The following is a 21,966-nucleotide window of genomic DNA, read 5'->3' as shown; positions in this document are numbered from 1 at the left end:
TAGTGCTGAATAGGCTTTTAGATAGGCACATGGAAGTGCAGGGGAGGGCGATAGATCATGTACAGGCAGATGAGATCAGTTTAACTAGGCATCATGTTTGGCACAAACATTGTGGGATGAAGGGCCAGTTCTTGTGTTGTATTTTCTATAGGTTTAAGGTGAGAGGGGACAAATTTAATAGGAACTTGAGGGGAACCTTTTCAGATGGAGGGTGATTAGTATATGAAACGAGCTGCCAGAGGAGGTAGTTGAGGCAGGTACTATAACAACATTTAAAAAATATTTGGACAGATTCATGGATAGGAAAAGTTTAGAGGGTCATGTGTCAAATGGGACTAGCATAGATGGGGCATCTGGATTGGCATCGGCACATTGGGCTGAAGGGCTGGTTTATATGTTATATGGCTGTTTGGGGGCAGAATTGTGGAGCAGTGGTAGAGTTGCTGCCTGAACCCATGTTCAATTCTGACTACAGGCGCTGATTATTCTGTAGGTTATCCGTGAGTTTCTTTCCGGGTGTTCCGCTTTCCTCCCACACTCCAAAGATGTACAGGTTTGTAGGTTAATTGGCTTCTGTAAATTGTAAATTGTCTCTGGTGTGTAGGATGGTGCTTCTGTGAGGGGCGATCGCTGGTTGGTGCGGATTTGGTGGGCTGAAGTGCCTATTTCCATGCTGTATCTCTAAAGGCTATAGACTCGGTGACTGTCTCTGTCTCACTTGGAAGGGCTGCTGAGGTCCTTGGATGGATGTGAGGAGGAGGTATAAAGGCAGGTGTTATGTATCCTATGGTTTATGGGGAAATTACCAGGGGAGGGGGCGGTTTGGGTGTAAAGGGATGAGTGAATAGATGGAACTTGCTGACTAATACCAACATGTTCTGAACACATTGTTTTGGAGTAAGGGCTGAATTTTGGTGCTGGCACTGTCCAAACACAGAATCAGCTGACAGATTTGAGTGAGTGAATCTGTCAGTTTGCTCTCTTGTTAGATTAAATGGCAAGGTATGGCAGATGGAGTGAAGAGGCTAAGATTGGATCAGCCATGATCTTGCAGTATGGTGCAGTAGTCTTGAGGGGCTACCAGACTGCTCTTGCTGTTGTTTCATTTGGTCTTTTACGGATTCCCTCAATGAGTTCTAGTTTTGCACGGTTAGACTTGGGCCTATGAATTGGAAGCACATGGATTTCAATAGGAACTTTGGGCAAAAATTAAGGAGATAAAAAGGGAAGGCAAGTTTTTTTTTTTTTTTTTTTTTGAAAATATTTTTTATTGGAGATAGGTACATAATCTATTACATCATTACTGTCTTACATTTTTAAATTAATAATATTGTCAGTTATTATTACATTGTCTCCAATACTTTTTACCTTTTTCTTCATTTTTTTAAAACTAGATAGAACTAAAGAGATAGATGAAGTAGAGGAAGAAAAGAAAGAAAAGAAAAAATAAAATAAACAAAAAAAAAATAAAAAAAGAAAAAAAAAAAAAAAAGGGGGGAAAGAGGTAGTTAAAGAAGAATGGAAAAATTTGTTAAAACTAAAAAACATCGTTCGAGATATGTTCGTTCATTTCAGAGTGTAGCATTTCATCCAATCTTTAGCCCGAGTGCTAGTCAGGTTCTTGTGCTGAACTATTCTGACCCTTTAAGTAATCAATAAAAGGAGACCATGTTCCAACGAATAATTCCTGTTTGTCCAACAGGGAAAATCTGATTCTTTCCACGTTTAAGGTCTCCGTCATTTCTATAATCCACATTTTGATTGTAGGGCCTTTCCAAAATTTTAGGATTCATTTTTTTCCTGTTATTAAACTATAATCAATAAAGTTTCTTTGTGTTATTCTAAATGTTTGATTTAATTCTAATATTCCGAGTATTAATTTTTTATTTTTTTTTAAATGATCGTAATATTCTTTATTATTATTGCTCTTTAAACAAATTTAAACCATTAAAAAAAAAAAAATGCCCTGGATGTCAGACACTTTAAAAGAACCGTTTCTTCTATGTTTAAAAATCACCATCAACCTTTATAAGGCTTTTGGAGATGGGCTTTTCTCACTGCTTGGGCCACACCAGTGGAGTTACTTCTACCATAATTATTTTACCTAACAGTACACAGTTCACAATATTACATCTCTTTGTGTGATGGTTTTCTTTCTTGCCTTTGTTCCCCAGAATAAAAATATCCTCAAAATCCTGGATCAATGTTATATAAACTTATACTGAAGGTCCACGTACCGAGATGCCATTGAAATTCCATATGAATGGATACCACTATCTACATATTTTTTCCAAACATTTTTCTTGCTTGGTTCAACTTCAGAATCATGCTACATTGCCATTATGGGATTGTGTTTCTTCTGTATATATTAAAATATAAGAACAACCCTTTAAGCCCATATTGTCGTTTGGATCGATCATTATTTCTTTGAACTGGTGATAGGAAATGAACATTGGCAGCCTAATGCACAGATATTAGTATGCAACCGATAATCTTCCTTCGTCATCACTCCTGCACTTTACTACTATTGCTTTGCCCGCTGGCTGATTCATACACATAAACTGCTTTCCCTGATTCCATGTTGTTTAAGCAACTTGAAGTTAGGATCCATAAGGAGTTAGTCTATTATCATTGGAAAATCTACCCCTTCAGTGTTAAACTTGCCTTGAATTCAAATTACAGCAGGGAGCTGCCTTGAAAAAGAACCATCATGTTTGTCAGGCTAATTGTTCAATTAAACTAATACACACCAATCTAAAATTCCTTGTGATTATGATACGCTAATGCTGTCATCATGATCAAAGCTGAACAACCTTTAAATCCTCCCGAATAATAGTTTGAGCTGATAGATTAACTGATTCGTTTGGCTTTTGTGTGGTCAAATTTCCACATGCACATCTGATTTAAAAACCTTTTGTTTTGGATCTTTACCTGGGTTGTTGGTTTGCTAATCTCGAAGAAGTAAATTCCTTCCTATCCCAGTTGGGGGCATCAGATGCCTTTTTAATTCTTAATTATGTTTTGCAGTTTCCTCAATTTACGCCAGGTGGCCGTTTCAAGATTGAAGCTTCATTTCTCAGTTGTGCTTTGAGCAAATTGGTTATATTATAAGGCATTGATTTACTCTAACCAAGTAATCTATTCTCTCCAAATACACTTCTCCATGCTCAGGCAACATTTTTCCCGCATGATAAACATCAGCTCAAGATATTTCACTGATTTCCTTTGCCAACTTGACTTGTGTCTGCTATCCTCAGGCTTTCAATCTACATGTAGTTATTTGCAATTGAGTAAATCTTTCATGAAATGTCTTGCTATCCAAACCACTCCTATGTTGCTGACTGATTAATCTCCTCCCTGGGGCCATTAATATTTATCAAATCTTTTATTTTTTCTTGAATGATAAATGTGAAAGCATGCAACACAATTCAAAACAATGGTAGTGAAATGAATGAGGATTAGTTGAAAATTATCTAAAATAGATAATGGTAGAAATACTCTTGTCAAGAAGTATCTGGAAGTATATTGGGAGTGAAATATAACATTTCAGATCTATGACCTCTCATGGGCACTTTGCTGGTGATTTGCTGGTTAGTATATTAATTTTGGTAAAAGCATTTTCATTTGCTTTGAATTCTGATGAAAAGTTATTAACCTGACAACGTAAACTTTTTAAAATCTGTCCACAGTTGGCTGCTTGCTGAGTTTTCCCAAAATGTTTCTGTGTATTTCAGATTTCCAACGTCTAGTTTTTTTGAACTTTTTTGACAAGTACCTGATTTTCTTAGTCAAATAAACAACACATCCAGTCATTGCTCTCTAAATCAATGCAATAGCTGCAGTCAACGAATCTAATTGAACGAGTAATGATGTAGTCATTAAAACAAAAACAGACAATTATGCAATCTGATTAACGTTGTAAGAATCAATTATCACCTGCCTTAAGGTAGTTTAGTTCACTAGAATTATTATTTTTGGTGTGACATTAATCAGTCAAAAATCTACCAGGCCATTCAACCAGGAAGATAGTTTTCCCTGTTACACTGGCAATACAAATAGTATCATATATTCTCTTAATCACGGAAGAATTTTTGCGGCTAATGATTGGTGGTAAATCCCGAGTAGGCCATACTGTGCCTGAAGCCCAGTCTGATAGGTTGTAACTCTATGTAACCATGTACTCGAGAGAGTTAGATTTAGCTCCTAGGGCTAAAGGAATCAAGGGACATGGGGGAAAAAGCAGGCATGGAGTACTGATTTTGGATGATCATATTGAATGGTGGTGCTGACTTGGCCTACTCCTGTCAAGTCAAGTCAACTTTATTTGTCACATACACATACAAGATGTGCAGTGAAATGAAAGTGGCAATGCCTTGGGATTGTGGAAAACAACAGAACAGAACCAGTATTTACATTTTTTTTTTAAATAGACACAACAGTAATCACTCCCTGGTGAATTCAGAGTTTACAGTCCTAATGGCCTGTGGGAAGAAACTCCCTCATCCTCTCTGTTTTCGCAGCGTGACAGCGGAGGCGCTTGCCTGACCGTAGCAGCTGGAAGTGGTAGGGGTCCTTCAGTGGTAGGGGTCCTTCATGATCTTACTGCCTCTGGATCCAAACTTCCTGGTGTATAGTTCCTGCAGGGGGGGGGAGTATAGTTCCCATTGGTGCGTTCGGCCGAACGCACTACTCTCTGCAGAGCCTTCCTGTCCTGGGCACTGCTGTTGCCAAACCAGATTGAGATGTTTCCAGTCAGGATACTTTCTACAGCACCAGAGTAGAAGGATTGAAGGATCCTCAGAGAGACTTTGAATTTCCTCAGCTGCCTGAGGTGGTAAAGGCGCTGCCTTGCCTTTCTCACCAGTGCGGCAGTGTGTGTTGTCCATGTCAGATCCTCTGTGATGTGGACTACCAGGTATTTAAAGCTGGTCACCCTATCCACAGTAGTCCAATTTATCCCCAGTGGCGTGTACGTCCTCGGTTGTTGTGCCCTTCTAAAGTCCACAATCAGCTCCTTAGTTTTAGTGACATTCAAGAGGAGGCTGTTGTTCTGACACAAGAGTGCCAGGTCAGCCACCTCCTCCAGGTAGGCCTTCTCATCGTTATCGGAGATCAGGCCCACCACCACTGTGTCATCAGCAAACTTGATGGAGTTGGAGCTTAACCTGGCCACACAGTCATGTGTGTACAGTAGGGGGCTGAGGACGCAACCCTGGGGGGATCCTGTGTTCAGGGTTGAGGGGGTTGGAGGTATGTCTCCCCATCTTGACCACCTGGGGCCTGGCGGTGAGAAAGTCTAGGACCCAGGCACACAGGGGAGTGTTCAGTCCCAGTTCCAGCAGCTTCTCAGCAAGTCTGGTGGGGACTATGGTGTTGAAATTTGAACTGAAATCAATGAACAGTATCCTCACATAGCGCCCCTTCTGACTGTCAAGGTGAGAGAGAGTGGTGTGCAAAACCTGGGAGACCGCATGATCCGTGGATCTGTTTGGACGGTATGCGAACTGCAGCAGGTCGACGGTGCGAGGGAGGAAGGTGCAGATGGAGTTCTTGATCAGCCTCTCAAAGCATTTCATGACCACAGAGGTGAGGGCCACTGGTCGGTAGTCATTCAAGCAGGCTGGAGAGGCATTCTTAGGCACTGGTACAATAGTGGACCTCTTGAAGCAGGCATGGACCACGGACTTGGCCAGGGAGAAGTTGAATATTGTGGTGAACACTGGAGCTAGCTGATTAGCACAAGACTTTAGTACTAAGCCAGATATACCATCTGGGCCGACAGCTTTCCTCGTGTTCACACGTGTCAGGGCCCTCCTCACGTTGCGCTTGGACACGGAGAATGTGTGCACATCCCCAGCGGTGCAACTCCCTCCAGCCTTGCTAGCACCTATTTTCTATGCTACTCTAAGTGCCTCCATTAAATTAACCTACAAAGGAATTCAATCTAGATTATGCAGCCATCCTAAATTTAACCACTTAGGTTTTTGTATTGTTTTGGTACCTTCTTCAAGGATGATATGTCCTTCCAGCAGTCAAATGCTTGCGACTAAATGCAAAAGTTCAGATCTTGTTGGACCAAGGGTCTGTATAAATGAAGTATTACTTCATCTCCCTCATAAATTAACAGCTTGCAATGTTAAACAAGCTGGAAAGCATACTAGACACCAGGAACTGCAGGTACTGGAATCTTGAGCATAACACAAGGGGCAGAAGGAGTACCTCTGGAGGGAATGGACAGGTGCTGTTTTGGGTCAGCACTCTGCGTCGGACTCTGTTTTGGGTTGGGACCTAAAATGTTAACTGTCCATTTCCTGTCAATTTCAAGAAAATTAAAATAGGAAATTTTCTCATCTCTGTTATGATTCAGAAATTTTGTGGATTTTTTGAAGTATAAAAATATGGACCAAAGTTTGGTGAACTTGATGGTGAAGTGCTTTGAGAGGTTGATTATGGTACATATCAACTACTACCTCAATAAGAACCTGGACCCACAACAATTTGCCAACAGCCACAATGGAGAATGTGAACTCGCTGGCTCGCCACACTGCACTGGACCACTTGAACAATAAAAACACATATGTTAGGCTGTTATTCATCTACATCTCGAAGTTTAACACCAGCATGCCCTCCAAACTGGTTACCATGCTCACAGAACTGGGTCTCTGCACATCCTTTGGCAAAAGCATCCTCGACTTCCTCATCAACAGAACATAATTGGTACGAATTGGCAGTAACCGATAACCTCGATAACCATTGGCACAGGAGCACCTAAAGGCTGTGTGCTCACTCTACCCATGACTGTGCAGCCAGACACAGTTCCAAATCCATCTTCAAATTTGCACACAACACCACTGTAGTTGGACAAATTTGTCAGAATATAGGAGGGAAATCGATCAGCTGACCAAACAACAACTTTGAGTGCCAGAACAACAACTTTGCTCTCAATGACAGTAAAACCAAAGAACTGATTGTTAACTTTAGAAGAGGAAGGCCGATGGTCCACAGACGTGGCTTCATCAATGGAACGTTGGTGGAGAGAGTCAAAAACTTTAAATTCCTGGGCATGCATATAATCTGACGATTTGTCCTGGACCCTGTACTTTGATGCAGTCATAAGGAAAGCCCACCAATACCTCTACTTCATAAGAAGACTGGGGAGATTTGCTATGTCGACAAATACTCCCTTGAACTTCTACAGGTATACAGTAGAGAAAAATCACGGCCTGGTTCTGCAACTCGAACACACGGGAGTGTACAAAATTGCATAAAGTGCTGCACGCTGCCTAGTAAATCATGGGTGTACTGACCTTCCCACCATCAAAGGCAGAGATCACGTTCACTGAACATTTTATGCTTTATTTCTCGACATTACTGCTTAAAGTTTAAAAAAATCAAAATACCTTGAACTTCAAACCGACCAGCTTCAACTGAGGACGTCAACTGATGGCATCACAATGGATAGACTAGCAGGGGGAGGGCGAATTGCTATTGTAATACGCAGGGCAAGTGCAATTGGAATTTTTTTTGTAGAGCACTGCTGAGGGAGGCAATGGGGGTGCTGGAATTTTACATTCGGGGACAGCTTGAGTTGGAGGACCACTCCTCCCGTGGGTGCTACAGGTAGGGAACAGGTGCGCTTGGTCCAGTTACATAAACTCTGCTCCCTGTGTTTGTGTTATATAATATACAAGACAATAATAAACCAAATTCATGTTTTACATGAATTCGATCAGAACATGCTCAGCGGTGAATTGGAGTGCCAATCTGGATACTGAACTCTGACCTAAAGACAAAGCTTGAAATGTGACGCATGAATTACAAGCAATAATTTGAACTGTCTTTACAAATATTGGATTTTTTTGATCTTTAGGTATCATAAAAGTCAGGCTATCTATCTGGAATCGAAGGAGAATACGAAGATTGGCTGTGTAATTAGCTCTGTTGGAACAAATGAGGTACTTTTACAATTTATTTTGCCAGTGTGCCTTAATGTACCAGCATCCTGATCTATAAATTGATTTTGATATCTTCTTTTAAAGAAGGGGTATGGGGGGGTGGATAATTGTGTGGCTAGCAGGTCGAAATTGTGTGGCTAGCAGTACACCAGGGTTAGACAGCCCAATCAGGTAAAGAGTAAAATGGTTGATGGATATAAAACAATAGATTATTAAACTACTTGTGCACCTGTAATCTGTTTGCAAGATAAGTACTTGGTAGTTTAAATGTCAAGGTTCATGAATAGTATTTGCTATTTGTAACATAATCCATACAACAAACCTATTTTGAAACTTCTGGTATCCAGAGCAACCTTTTTTTACAGAAATCTTATTTAATGGAACAAAACATTGATGCAATAACATGATTTTTGTTGATTATTTTGAAGAAACAATTTGAGACATTAGTTCAGTACATTTCAGAGCTTTGCTTTTCTGTGCACGGGGATTATTCTGAAATAATGGCCATAATCTATCACTCCTGTGCTTGCCAGCCATTAAAATGAAAGGAAATTGAAGATAACAGAGCACACAATGTCCCTATCTAATTTCTTTTTCATTTTAATGCATCTTGTTGAAAGTTTTGAAAGCTTTTGAATTAGAAAGTTGTGGATAGAAGACCCAAAGTTTAAATTTGAACACAGAAGTCTAGACCTCAGTCCAGTACTTGGGCATTGCTGCATTGATATAGAAGTGGCCATTTAGAAGAGATGTTTCAACAAACCATCATCTCAGTTGAGTATTAACCAAAAACAAAATAGTGGCTATATTAAAAGGCAAGTTGGAGAGTGCTACCTGCTGCTTATCCAATATTATGCCTGAGCCATGACCTTGTTATTGTTGATGAAATTGTGTTGGGCACAAATGGACTACAGCAGTAACTGCAGTTGACAAGTGCTTAGAACATAGAACAGCCAGCCCACAATGTTTGTGCTGAATATGATGACTAGTTGAACTGATCTCATCTGCCTGCAAGTGATCGATATCCCTCCATTCCCTGCAAATCCGTCCGAAAGCTGCTTAAATGCCCCAATCGTATCTGCCCCCGCCTCTAGCAACGCGTTCCAGGTCCACGCCACCCTCTGTGCAAAGTAAAAAATTGCTTGCTTATCTCCCATTATATTGTCTCCCTCTCACCTTATTGCTGTGCCCTCCATTGTTGGACATTTCCACCCTGTGAAAAAGTTCTGACTGTCTATACTATCAATACCTCTCATCATTTTATATTGTTCTATCAAGTCTCCCCTCAACCTCCAAAGTTCCAGAGAAAATAATCCAAGTCTATCTCCAACCATTCCCCGAGGCTGATATCCTCTAATCCACGCAGCATTCTGGTAACCTCCTTTACACCCTCTCTAAAGCATCCACATCTTTCCTGTAATGGGGCGACCAGAACTGCACGTAGTACTCCAAAGGGAACCTAACCAAAGTCATCAAGACTTTCTGACTCTTGTATTCAATGCCCATAGCAATGAAGGCAAGCATACCATATGACTTCTTTACCACCCTATCTAAGTGCTGCCACCTTTAATGAGATATTAACTTGGACTCCAACATCTCTCTGCACAGCATTGCTAGTAAGGGTCTTGCCATTAACTGTATACTCCTTACATTTAACCTCCCAAAGTGCAACACCTCACGCTTGCTTGGGTTAAACTCCAGCTGCCATTTTTCTGCTCATTTCTGCAGCTGACCTCCATCCTGCTGTATCTTCTGACAGCATTCTTCACTATCTGCAACTCCTCCAATGTTGGTGTCGTCCCAGTACAGATCCCTGTGGAACTGCACTGGTCACAGATCTCTAGCAAGAATATTTACCTTCCACCACAACCCTCTGTCTCCTATGAATGAGCCAGTTCCGAATCCATAGACCAAGTCATCGTGAATCGTGTATATCTTAACCTTGTGGATCAGCCTACCATGAGGGTCCTTACTAAAATCCATGTATACAACATCCACGCTCCCTACCTTCATCAATCTCCTTTACCACTTCGTCAAAAAACTCAATCAAGTTAGTGAGACAGAATCAGCCGTAAACAAAGCCATGCTGGGTATCCCTAATTAGCCTATTTTCTTCCAAATGGGAATTAATCCTATCTCAAAGAATTCTCTCCAATAGTTGCCTTACCAGTGATATGTGGCTCACCGGCCTATAGTTCCCTGGATTCTTTCTATTTCCTTTTTTAAACAAAGGAACAACATTGCCCACTCTCCAGTCCTTCATTAGCTATAAAGCATTCTTAGATATCTTTGGTGATAGGTGACTAAAGGTGCAGTATCAATGTAAATTCTTTATTTTGTATCTCCTTCTCTCCATGACTAGCCAAAGAATTTGTTGCATTAAATAATTTATAATATCAAACCAACCTCAATTGCACACATTGTGGCAAAAATGTAAAAATCCTGTCAATTCTTGAGTAACAAGAATTTATAATGTAACAAAACATTCAGTACAAATTAAAAACAGGCCAAATTTACAAAATGAATAAACATAGAAACAAGGAACTGTAGACGCTGGTTTACAACAAAAGACACAGTGCTGGAGTAACTCAGCAGGTTAGGCAATATATCTGAAGAACGTTTTGGGTTCTTCTTCAAACTGATGGTGGTGAGAGGGGGGAAGAAAGCTGGAAGAGAGGAGGGGCAGAACAAAGGGGACATGCTGGGATTATTGCAAAGCGGAGGGCTGTATGTTCAGAGGGGGTGAGGTTAAAGTGTAGGACAAAGCCTGGCAGGTAATAGGTGGATACATGTTAGGGGTGTTTGGATAGCGGGTTGGTTTGACAAAAGCCAGAGATGAAAAGATAAGGTGTGACACAAAATGAATGAAGAGTTGCAAATTGTGAAGCTGGAGGAAGGAATATAGCTGGAAGGAGAGGGCGGAGGGGAAAATAGGTGCAAATTCAGGTGGCGGTGAAATGGATGCGAGTCTCCAAGTGAGGGGAGAATAGGTTTGAGTCCAGTTGGGGGGGGAGAAGTAGGTGCAAGTCCAGGAGGGGGGGGGGGGGGAGTAGGTGTGCGTTCAGTTTGATTTCTCCCCTCCTTATCCTCCTCCATTCCTTCCTCTAGTTTTAGAATTTGTAACTCTTCAATCCTTTTATCTCACACCTACTGTCTTTTCATCTCTAGCCTTTGCCCATTTCTAGCCTTTGTCATTTTAATGGTGAATACTTTATTGGATGTACAGTTTTTGCTTGGTGCTGGCATCTGCAACGTAATGGTGAAATTAAAAAAATTAAATAGGAGATGATTTATTTCTAAACAGTTGGTTGCTATTTCAAGCAGTTCCTTGGTGCGATGCAATGAGGAGAGAAATTTGTCAATTGGTTGCCAGTGCTAAATGATTGGGAAGAGTATTGGCCATCGCCTCCTGCGCATTGAATTGCATTGAAAGCAGTGGAACTGAATGTTGCAAGGTGTGTTCAACTGGTATCTTATCGCTCATATTTTGGCATTCATGATCAGTGATTCAATTACTCCCCTAAAATGTACAATGTCAAATATCAGTCACATAATTCCAGAAATGGAAGAAAATATAACGGTTGATTGTGAATGAAGGGGAACTTCTACTGTACTTGAGTGAAATGCCAGTTAGCAATTAAGGTTATATCAATTCATCACACTTCACAGGGAAAAAAATCACGCACACTCATAGTGTACCAAACATATGTTTTCAAGGAGAAAATCACTTTTTATTTGATCCTTGCAGACATTTGGGGTTGCTCTGAATAGCTAATATGTAATAATTTAAATTAAAGAAATGGAATGCTCATCTATTTTTTGTTTCTCACAGATATGGGTGAGGAAGACCAGTGATAGCACAAAGATGCGTATATATCTAGGACAGCTACATAGAGGAGTCTTCATTATACGACGGCGATCTGCTGCCTAGAACTCTTACCAAGTTGTGTTGGAAGCCGGCATCTCCTTATCTCCCTGCACTCAAGAGGTGAACTCTTCATGATTTTTATATGGAAACCTGTATTAAAGCAAAAAAGCTTCTCGACAGACTGAAGAACGTGAGCTTTGAAGACACTTTCCAATGCCATCTCAGTTTTGATGGTTGTGCATATTTTTAAGAATAACGCTCACTTTTTCAAGGATTTCTCTTTGCTTCCATCTTCTTCCAAGATTGAGCTGACCATTCTTTGTGGCTGGAAGCTGCCAATATGTGGATTGTTTCATTTATTCCAGACAACAGAGTGAAAACCAGTTTGCTTCAGTGCTGGGCAATCTGGAACATTTTTACCTGAACAATTATTGCCCTTGTTTTTTGAGAGGACTATGTTTTGTACATGCTGTTTATTTTGTATTAAATGCTTTATCATAGTCACTCTTGGGCACAAGCCAAAAACATGCATTTGTTTGTTTTTACAAGTATGTTAAATAACATGGTTTCTTTGAACAAATCAACTCATGTTGATGGTTTATATTATGCTGTATCCTTTAATAAAACTGAAAATATTGGTAGCCTACAATTATGATTAATGCTGTTGATTTATATCTTTAAACTTCTGCTGTTTTTCCTTAAATAATGGTTCATAACATACAGCATTGGAACAAAATTAAAGCAAATAATTTTGCTCTAGGTTTTTATTAGTAGCTTAAAAATTGCTAAGTTACAACTGTTTCAGGCTACGTCTTAAAATGCTCATGGTCAGTGACTCAGTGAATCAAAATCCACTGCATTTGACCTCACTCTCTGGTAACTTGTGAAATGGTCAAATGGCATTTTGCTTCTATGGAAATGATATTGTGAAATATTAAATCGGAAAGGTGATCTTTTGAGGTGGAAATTCAATTACTTAGATATGTGAGGAAAATCAACATTATGAATAACACAATCGAGGCTACAAAAATAATTTATTTTTTAATTGAAATGTTTTCCGTTCTGTTATTCTTCAGTTTTGAATGTGAGAATGCAAGTAATCTATCTTATTAACTGAATGGTACATTAAACATGACACTGAGTTGAAGCTGAGTTGAGGAACAAACATCTCTAAATGTCACCTTTGAATATTTTTCAGCTACAGCTATTTTAAAGTATCCTAAATTCCAAGTAATTCATAATGTAATACAATATTTTTAACTGCAGTTATCTTGTAAATGAATCAGAAAAATGCATGAATTCAGTGAAAATGAAAATAATTGCTTCTGCTTCAAAAGGATTTACTCAATATATGAAAGGTTGCCACAAATGTCTATTTTTACACGTAACAATGCAGTGTTAAACATGTGGATGTACGGGCAGTTATTTGGTACAGTGTAGCATTGTACTCTTGTGCTCTAAACATACACTTTGAAATGTAATGGCAAAAGGTGCTTATATTAAGTAACCTTTTCTCAAAAGGTTGAAATTACCCATTGGAAGAGCTCATTCAGCCAATTGCATCTGTGCTAGCTCTCAGCATTCCCATTGATCCCATTCTCTAATTTCTATTGCATGCATGTCAGTTTCTACCTATTTTTCCTGCTACCCACCTCGAAGAGTAATTTATAGGTGCTAGTTAACATACCAACAAATCTTTTCGAAAGTGTGAGAAGACTAGAGCACTTGGAAGTCCACGTGATGATAGGGAGAATGTGCAAACTTCAAACGGACAACATCTGGGGTCAGGATTGACATTGGGTTGCTGAAGTTGTGTGGCAGCAGCACTAATTATTCTGCCTCTGTGGTAATTGAGAATTTTCTTGCCTAGTTAATGATATGTTCAGCTATTTATGCTTTGCGTTTTGGATTTTTCCCTGTTGAAATCTGTAATCCATTCTTTTAAGATTAATTCTGAACGTTGCTGTTTTAATTATGCTATTAATTACCAATCCTAATATTCCCTTTAGCTGATTGTTGATATTTTTGGGTTGATTATTCTGTTGATGTGCATGGGAGACATTATGTTAAAGTTGCTCAATAAATACAGGTTTATGTTTCTTTTACTTGCAAAGTTAGAATTTCAGAAAGAAGAATGCTGCTGCATTTGGACGCAAAGCTCACCAAATGACAAACAGCCCATACTCATTATGTACATAATTACACTCCGCTCAAGTTATTCCTTCCCATCCTTGCTAAAAAAAATGAATGTCCCGACCATGTCCCGAATCATCAGGAACTTGGGCTCTTCTTATCTAAGCAGGGAGATGAAGGGTTTTGAAAATCAAGAAGGATTTGGATCAAGTAAATGGGGAGAACTTTTCTTGTGGTCTTGAAAGTCTACATACCATGCACAAATTTAAGATTTGAATACAAAAGAATAAGGTAGTTGGATATTTTTATTGCATGGAGGAGGTTAAAACACAAAATGCCACTCCCAAAATCTCGTGGAAGTTGGCCTAAATTGATTTTTTTTTAGTGGTGGGCATGGATAAATATTTAAAATTAATAAATTCAAAAGGTAAGTGTAATAGGGATGAAGTGGATAGATAGAGAGCATACGTGTGATGGCATCCCTGCTTTGTAAGGTTTAATGCCATTCCATATTCATTTGGGTAATATTGCATGCATATATCACAATCAGTAATGCTTTTGATGTATGTTATTTGCTGCAATATTTTCGGACAAATAATTAATGTAATTTGCTAACAATTTGCTAAACCATGTAGAATGTTGGAGTATGGCCAAAAATATTTTGCCTGTGATCGAAACTTGTCAAAATAGGTACAGAAGTAATCTATTCGTCCCTTTGAGCCAGTGTCGCCATTCAATATGATCAAAGCTGATCATCTAAAATCAGTATACCATTCCTGCTTTTTCCACAGATGTCTTGATTCCTTTAGCCCTAAGAGCTACATCCAACTCACTTGAAAACATCCAATGAATTGGCCTCCACTGCCTTCTATGGCAGAGAATTCCACAGATTCACAACTTTCTGGGTGAAAAAGATTTTCCTCATCTCAATCCTAAATAGCCTACCCCTAATTCTTAAACTGTGACCCCTGGGTTTTAGACTCCCCCAACATCCTTTTCCTGCATCCTTTTCCTGTCCAATCCCTTAATTATTTTATATAAGATACCCTCTCATCCTTCTAAATTCTAGTGAAAGCAAGCCCAGTCGCTCCATTCTTTCATTATATGACAACCCCGCCATCCCGGGAATTAATCTTGTGAACCTACGCTGCACTCCCTTAATATCAATAATGTCCTTCCTCAAATTATGAGACCAAAATTGCACACAATATTCCAGGTGCGGTCTCACCGTGGCCCTGTACAACTGCAGTAGGACCTCCTTGCTCCTAAACTCAAATCCTCTTGCAATGAAGGCCAACATGCCATTAGCTCTCTTCATGGCCTGCTGTACCTGATATGTTTTTGCCTTTAATTATTTATTAGATTTTCTTCAGTGGACAAAATTATGTTGAACCAGTTATGCAGTTAATTGTCTTTTAGTTCAAAAGTATAATATATACCTATTAAAAGTCTGATCTTGGATGTGTGTGTGTGTTTGTTCATATGTGTGTGTGTATAATCACATATTCTCGAAAAAACGACGAGCTAACGGTTAACTTTTTACATATTCCGGTAGAGATTTCCCCCCTGGAGTCCGAAATCACCTTATCTGAAAAATTCATCCTTTATGTCTCGTTATTCATGAAAATGTTTTAAAAAATCTGAAAAGACTGAAAAAAACCCCACTGTCTTCTGTGACATCACCCCCCCCCCCCCCCTCCCCCCCCACCCCAATATTCGGGATCTGCCATCTGGAGCCTGCAGCCGGGAGCCTCCAGCCGGGAGCGAGGGAGTATTGCATTCGAGAACCAGCCCTCTCCTGTGACGAAGCGCCCCACCCCTCAAACTCTGCCCCCCTCCTTATCTGCCTTATTTATTGGAGGAGCCGATCCAACGGGTCTGCACTTGGTCTAGTATCAAATAAAATTCTCCATTCAAAAACAACAAATTGGCTGGAGAATGAAAGGACAAAAGTACCTTTACTATGCAAATATATTATGAAAACAATATTCACTAATTCAGTCAGATATTACATTGATTCAAAGTAGGGCATTTAAAATTATGTTTGGAACGGTGCAATATGTTAAACAGTTGAAATACAGACAGATCATAACTGATAATCTATAAACAGTGGAAAGTCAATGTGCATTTTGATGATTTTCTGCTTTCCAAAGGGTTTTGTGAATATACGTAATTCATATGGTTTTATCTGTGGGATGTGGAGATTAAATATATTTCTTTGTCTGCCTTAATTCCTCAGTGTGTGATGTGTTTCTTCGTCATAAAAAAATCCTGACTTATTTCAGAAGGACGTTTCTTTTATCTTAAATTATGCTAAGAAATACTTAAGTGACCTTGTGGTTCTAGCCTTCAATTGGTTCGTTTATATTCTTGGACAGCAGTCTTTCGCTACAGCTTTGAGTTTTAAAGCCTTGTCTTTAATTATTTATAAATTTAAATCTTTTTATTTGAATTTTGAATTTAACAGCAATTTGCATACATACAATGATAACAGACAGTGATAGTCAGGACATAATTGTACAACAGTATGTAAACGACCCTCAAAACCCTTACCCACCCTCGCCACCCGGGGCCAAACACCACTCACATACGTACATATCCACACAAATACGATAAGATAAGCAAAATGAGAAAAAAAAAAAAGTTTGGGAGGGGGGGGGGGGGGGGGGAAGGGGGGGGGGGGGGGGGGGGGGGAATCCTTTATGGGGAGGGGAAAAACATTTTTGAGGGGAATAGCAGCTGCAATAAGACAGAGCAGTCATTGAGGGCACTCATGGTGGTGCAGGCTCGAAGGGCCGTCCTCTTACATGCACTTAATTTCTATGTTTCCTCTCTTCATCTTCCCCCTCTCCCTCTCCTCAACCCCTCTCCCTCACACCCCTCTCCCTCTCTCCCTCACCCCCCTTCTCCTCTTCCTTCCTCTCTCCACCCGCCCCCCTCCCCTCAGTCAGCCCCTTGTCTCGTCCACGGAAACCCATTAAGAGAGTTAACACCTGTGAGTTCCAGGAAAGGGTTCCATGTATCTAGGAATGTCTTCGGGTAGAGCCTTTGAGAGAGAACCTAAGTTTTTCAAGCTTTAAGTTGTAGAGAGGCACCTCCTTGATCCAGCGGGCGTGTGTCGGGGGACAGGTGAGCCTCCAGTTAAGCAAAATAAGTCTCCGGACTAACAAGGTTGTAGAAGCCAGGACCCCATAATTGTGCGACCTATTTTGCAGGCCGGGTCAACTGAAAAGGCACAGAGTTAACAGAGAGGTTGGTGTTTGGGAGGAATACCAAAATAGCTGACAGTGGGTTTGCCTTAATTCCTCAGTGTGTGAGGAATAGTCTGGCCATAGGCTCTGCTTAGCACGTCGAAGCAATTTAAATCTTTTTTTTTGAATTTGAATTTTTAACAGCTCCAAATAACAGACAGTGATAGTCAGGTTAATTCCTTACAGTATTTAAACGGAAACCCTTTTGGCAGGGGGATTGATTAGCACATACGTACACATTCACACAAATACGATAAGATAAACAAAATGAAAAAAAAAAAAAATTGAAAAAAAAGACCAAAACATATGCACTAAGACAGAGCAGTGATAGAGGGCACTCAGTCCTCTTGGCAGGAAAACAAGTTAAGGGAGTTTAACAAGTTCCAGGAAAGGGATTTCAAGCAAGTTGTAGAGCACCTCCTTGATCCAGCGGGCGTGTGTCGGGGGACAGGTAAGCCTCCAGTTAAGCAAAATCAGTCTCCGGGCTAACAAGGTAAAAGCCAGGACCCGCTTCAACGCAACAGAGAGGTTTGTGTTGGGAGGAATACCAAAAATAGCTGACAGTGGGTTTGGAGGAATAGTCTGGCCATAGGCTCTGCTTAGCACGTCGATAACATTCCTCCAAAAGTTTGCTAGCTTAGGGCAAGACCAAAACATATGACTATGGTTGGCAGGGGATTGATTGCATCTGTTGCAGGTGTCTTTAACAGCGGGGTATATTCTAGATAATCTTGCGTTTGTGTAGTGGACTTTGTGAAGGACTTTGCATTGGATTAGGCCATGACGGGCACATAATGGATCAAATCCAAGACTCAATGTCCCATTGCTGGTCTGTTAGTTTCGTATTCAGCTCGCCCTCCCATACAGCTTTTAATGAGGTATGAGGTTTCAATATAATCGACCCTAACAAGTTGTACAAAAAAGAGATGCATTTCTTCCGGTTGGGATTTAGAGCTAGGATGGAATCTAGAGCTAGGCTAGGGTTTCAGCGGGACGATTTGGGAAATGGGGGAATATCTTCTTCACAAAATCCCTAATCTGGAAAAAACGAAAAAGGTGGGAGTTTGGGAGGCTATAGTTGGACGAAACGCCGCAAAAGACGAAAAAATGCCATCCTTGTATAGGTTTTTGATACTACTGATGCCATTACTATGCCAGGTTTTAATTAATTATTACATTTTCTTCAGAGGACAAAATTACATTTGGCCAGTTATGCAGCTAATATTTTTTTTATTTTGCGAAGGCTTGGTAAGTTGAAGTTAGATATAAGTAAATAGTAAATTGAACTTGAACCATATATTGGTTTTATTTAGAAATATTAAATCACTGGTAAATACAAGCAATTAACTAATATGGGAAGCAAAGGAGAATGATGACTAAGCCCCAATATTTCTGAAAGAAATTGGGAAGTGTAAAATCATTTATGGCTGGGGTGGGATGTAATTGCAGCTCGACATTTCTCCATTGGTAAAAATTGTTATTATACACTGGCTTGCCTTTTGTTAAAAATATATACAAATCTAGTCTGCTTAAAGTAATGTGATGTACACATAATGCAAATTCATAATGTATTATTAATTTGCAAAGCTATCCTAAAAATATTTTTGGTCAAAGTCTCAAGTTGGACCACTTCTCTCCTTGTATTATGAATTAGTTAAATCATCTGCAATGTATTACTTCAATGCCCATCTGTAATATGTGCATTCATCTTTCTGCCAGTGTAATGCTAAGGTAATCAAAGTTTTCAACAGTCCTTGCCTTCGTTTGTGCAGGGTGACTAGCAATGGTGCGGCTGAATTAGATTGAATTGAGACATTCTGCATTTTGCCAGGAGATACTATTAACAGGAAAAGAAATGTGCAAATATCCTAGTTCTGTGACGCCTATTGCCACAATCAGATTTGTTTTGATTATCAACCAATTTTACAGCTTGAAAAGTGCCACTACTGATTGAGCTAATAATAGTATGCACATTAGTAGTATGCAGTTTGTGCATTGTCAAATCATGAAAAGAAATGTTTTTGTATTCAAATTACTTTGATCATCGTTCCATATGCGTTCTTATGGCAGCGCTTATGGTCTCAGGATTAATGCTGTTTTGTTTTAACGATGAGAACCAGTTTAATCACTAAATTACTCAGTGGTTTAAAACTTGTAATTTCTCTCAGATACTTGCGTTAACAATGAGCTGCAACTCAAATGTGATATTTCTATTGAAAAAAAATATGAGCTTGCGTAATCAGGCTGAAATATTAATTTTGTTTCCTGAATGTTTCCAGCATTTATTTAATTTATTTAATTCTTTATTTCTAACAGAATAAAATAATAAAAAACAAGTGTGGAGCAGCATACAAAAAACAAAATAAAAATATTTGTAAAGTGTCATAAACAATATTTATAAATGAATCGTATGTGTCCAAAAAGGAGCAGGAAGAAGCCAAAGCTGATTAATTCCCATCCCTTATTCAACTGATAATTATCTTATACAAATTTAGCAGCTATAAACACCTATTTCCATATGTACACCAAATTATTTACATTTATACACTAATCAAATATTTACAAAGCCATATAATAAAAGGGAAAAAAACAAAAATGAAAATAAACCCTCATATACTATACAGTATCTCTTAGTCATATCTACAACCCATCACCTTATAATCACACTTCCCAATACAATCAGTATAACAAATATCCCACTCAAAATCACCTATCCTCATCCCAATATCCTTTAAAAAAAAGTGTTTTTGTACATCTTTTTAAACTGAATTATGTTTGTGCTAAGTTTTATCTCCTGTTCCAGACCATTCCACAAATTCACCCCACAGATTGCTATGCACATGTTTTTAAGAGTTGTTCTGACATTGAGTTTTTTTTTAATTAAGTTCCCCTCTCAAATTATACCCACCCTGTCTTTCCATAAACAGATTTTGTATATTTCCTGGAAGTAAATTATTTCTTGCTTTGTACATGATTTGTGCAGTCTTAAATTTAACCAGATTTGTGAACTTCAGTGTATGTGACTAAGAATAATAAATTGGTATGTTCAAGATATCCAATGTTATTGATAATTCTTATTGCTCTTTTTTGTAATGTGCATAATGGCTGTAGGTTGGTTTTGTAGGTGTTACCCAATATCACCACACAGTAACTCAGATATGGCAATATGAGTGTATTATACAGAGTATGTAATGATTTGTGGTCCAGAATGTGTCTTGATTTTCCCAATATTGCTATAGACTTTGCCAGTTTTGCTTTGACGTGGTTTATATGTGGTTTCCAGCAGATTTTGTGGTCCAAGATCACAACAAGAAAGTTGTCTGTGGAGTCGATGGTAGCCCCCCATTTAGGTCATTGGGGATGATGATTCCCAGGAACTTAAAAGACTCCACAGATGTGACTATGGTGTTGTTGATGGTGAGTGGGGTGAGGGTAGGGGGAGCTCTCCTAAAGTCTACAATCAATTTTTAAGTCTTAAGAGCATTGAGCTCTAGATTTTGTGGTCTAAGATCACACCAATTTTTTCATATACTCTTTCTATACTTATGTTAACTATTTTCAATTTACATGAGGGTTTGTTTTATGTTTTCCAAATAGCATAATCTTTGTTTTGCTTAAATTTAGAGACAATTTGTTGACCTCAAACCACTGTTTTAATTTATTCATTTCAAATGTGATGACCTCCAAAAGCTGTTTCAAATTGTCACCAGAACAAAAAATATTTGTATAATCGGCAAATATAATCAATTTCACTATATTTGATACTCTGCATATGTCGTTAATGTATATTATGAAAAGCTTTGGACCTAACACAGACCCTTGAGGAACTCCACAAGTTATGTTCATGTAAGTTGATTTATGTTCACCTATTCCTTCAAATTGTTGTCTGTGTCGTAAATAGCTTCTCACCCAATCCAATCCAACCACTCTGATGCCATACCTATCCAGTTTCATGAGTAAAATGTCGTGATTTACGGTATCAAGTGCTTTTTTTTAAGTCTAGGAGTATTCCCACTGCAAGTTTTTTATTATCTATGCAATTTGTGATTTCCTCGATTAGTTCCATTAGTGCCATAGATGTTGATCTGTCTGTCCGGAATCCACATTGACTGTCGACCAAAAGCTTATGTTTTTCAATGAAATTGTCAAGTCTTTCTGTAAAATGTTTTTCAAGGATCTTGGAGAATTGAGAGAGTAAAGAAACAGGCCTGTAATTTGGGAAATGGTGTCAATACCCAGTTTTATTTAATGGTATTACTTCTGGTAATTTCATTTTGATTGAAAATTTACCGGATTGAAAAGACAAGTTACAGATATGAGTTAATGGTTCTGCAATTTCTTCAATAACTTTTTTTACTATAATCATATCAATATCATTCCAATCAGTAGAGGATTTGCTTTTACATTTTCTGACAGTGTCTACAACATTTTTTTCACTTGTCTAAATGCATCTTTGCTGAAAATGTCTCAATCATGCTAGATATATAAAATTGTAATTGTCTACCACTTGAAATACAGTATAACATTTTGTTAAATATTAAAGAAAATATTGGTTGTTTGTATAGAAAAAACAACACTAGTGATAGATCAGATATTTGCGAAGTATTAAGGCTGTGAATTGGGAGCAGCACAGTTCTGAGAAACAAACATTTCATGATCTTGACACCGTTAAAACATTTCATAGTCAATAAAGTACTAAGAAATATAACCCACTATTGAAGATTTGAAATGTGGTAGCCAACTTATACATAGGAAACTC

At 38.9% G+C, this 21,966-nt stretch overlaps 1 protein-coding gene across 2 annotated transcripts in view; it reads left to right on the top strand.

Moving 5' to 3' along the window:
* The window catches only part of suds3 (SDS3 homolog, SIN3A corepressor complex component), a 70,062-nt gene extending 54,649 nt beyond the window's left edge, over positions 1-15,413 (top strand). For both annotated transcript variants that reach the window (XM_055655578.1, XM_055655579.1), the window contains 2 exons: positions 7,871-7,955; positions 11,788-15,413. In XM_055655578.1, the coding sequence (XP_055511553.1) occupies positions 7,871-7,955; positions 11,788-11,886 (184 nt within the window). In that variant the 3' untranslated portion in view covers positions 11,887-15,413. The remainder of the gene's footprint in view (positions 1-7,870; positions 7,956-11,787) is intronic.
* Positions 15,414-21,966: the final 6,553 nt, after the last annotated feature.

The sequence above is a fragment of the Leucoraja erinacea genome, chromosome 25 (genome assembly GCF_028641065.1).
Source record: "Leucoraja erinacea ecotype New England chromosome 25, Leri_hhj_1, whole genome shotgun sequence".
NCBI classification, from domain to species: Eukaryota; Metazoa; Chordata; class Chondrichthyes; order Rajiformes; family Rajidae; genus Leucoraja; species Leucoraja erinaceus.
Note: the sequence above shows the minus strand (reverse complement) of the source record. Positions and strands in the feature narration are given on the sequence as shown.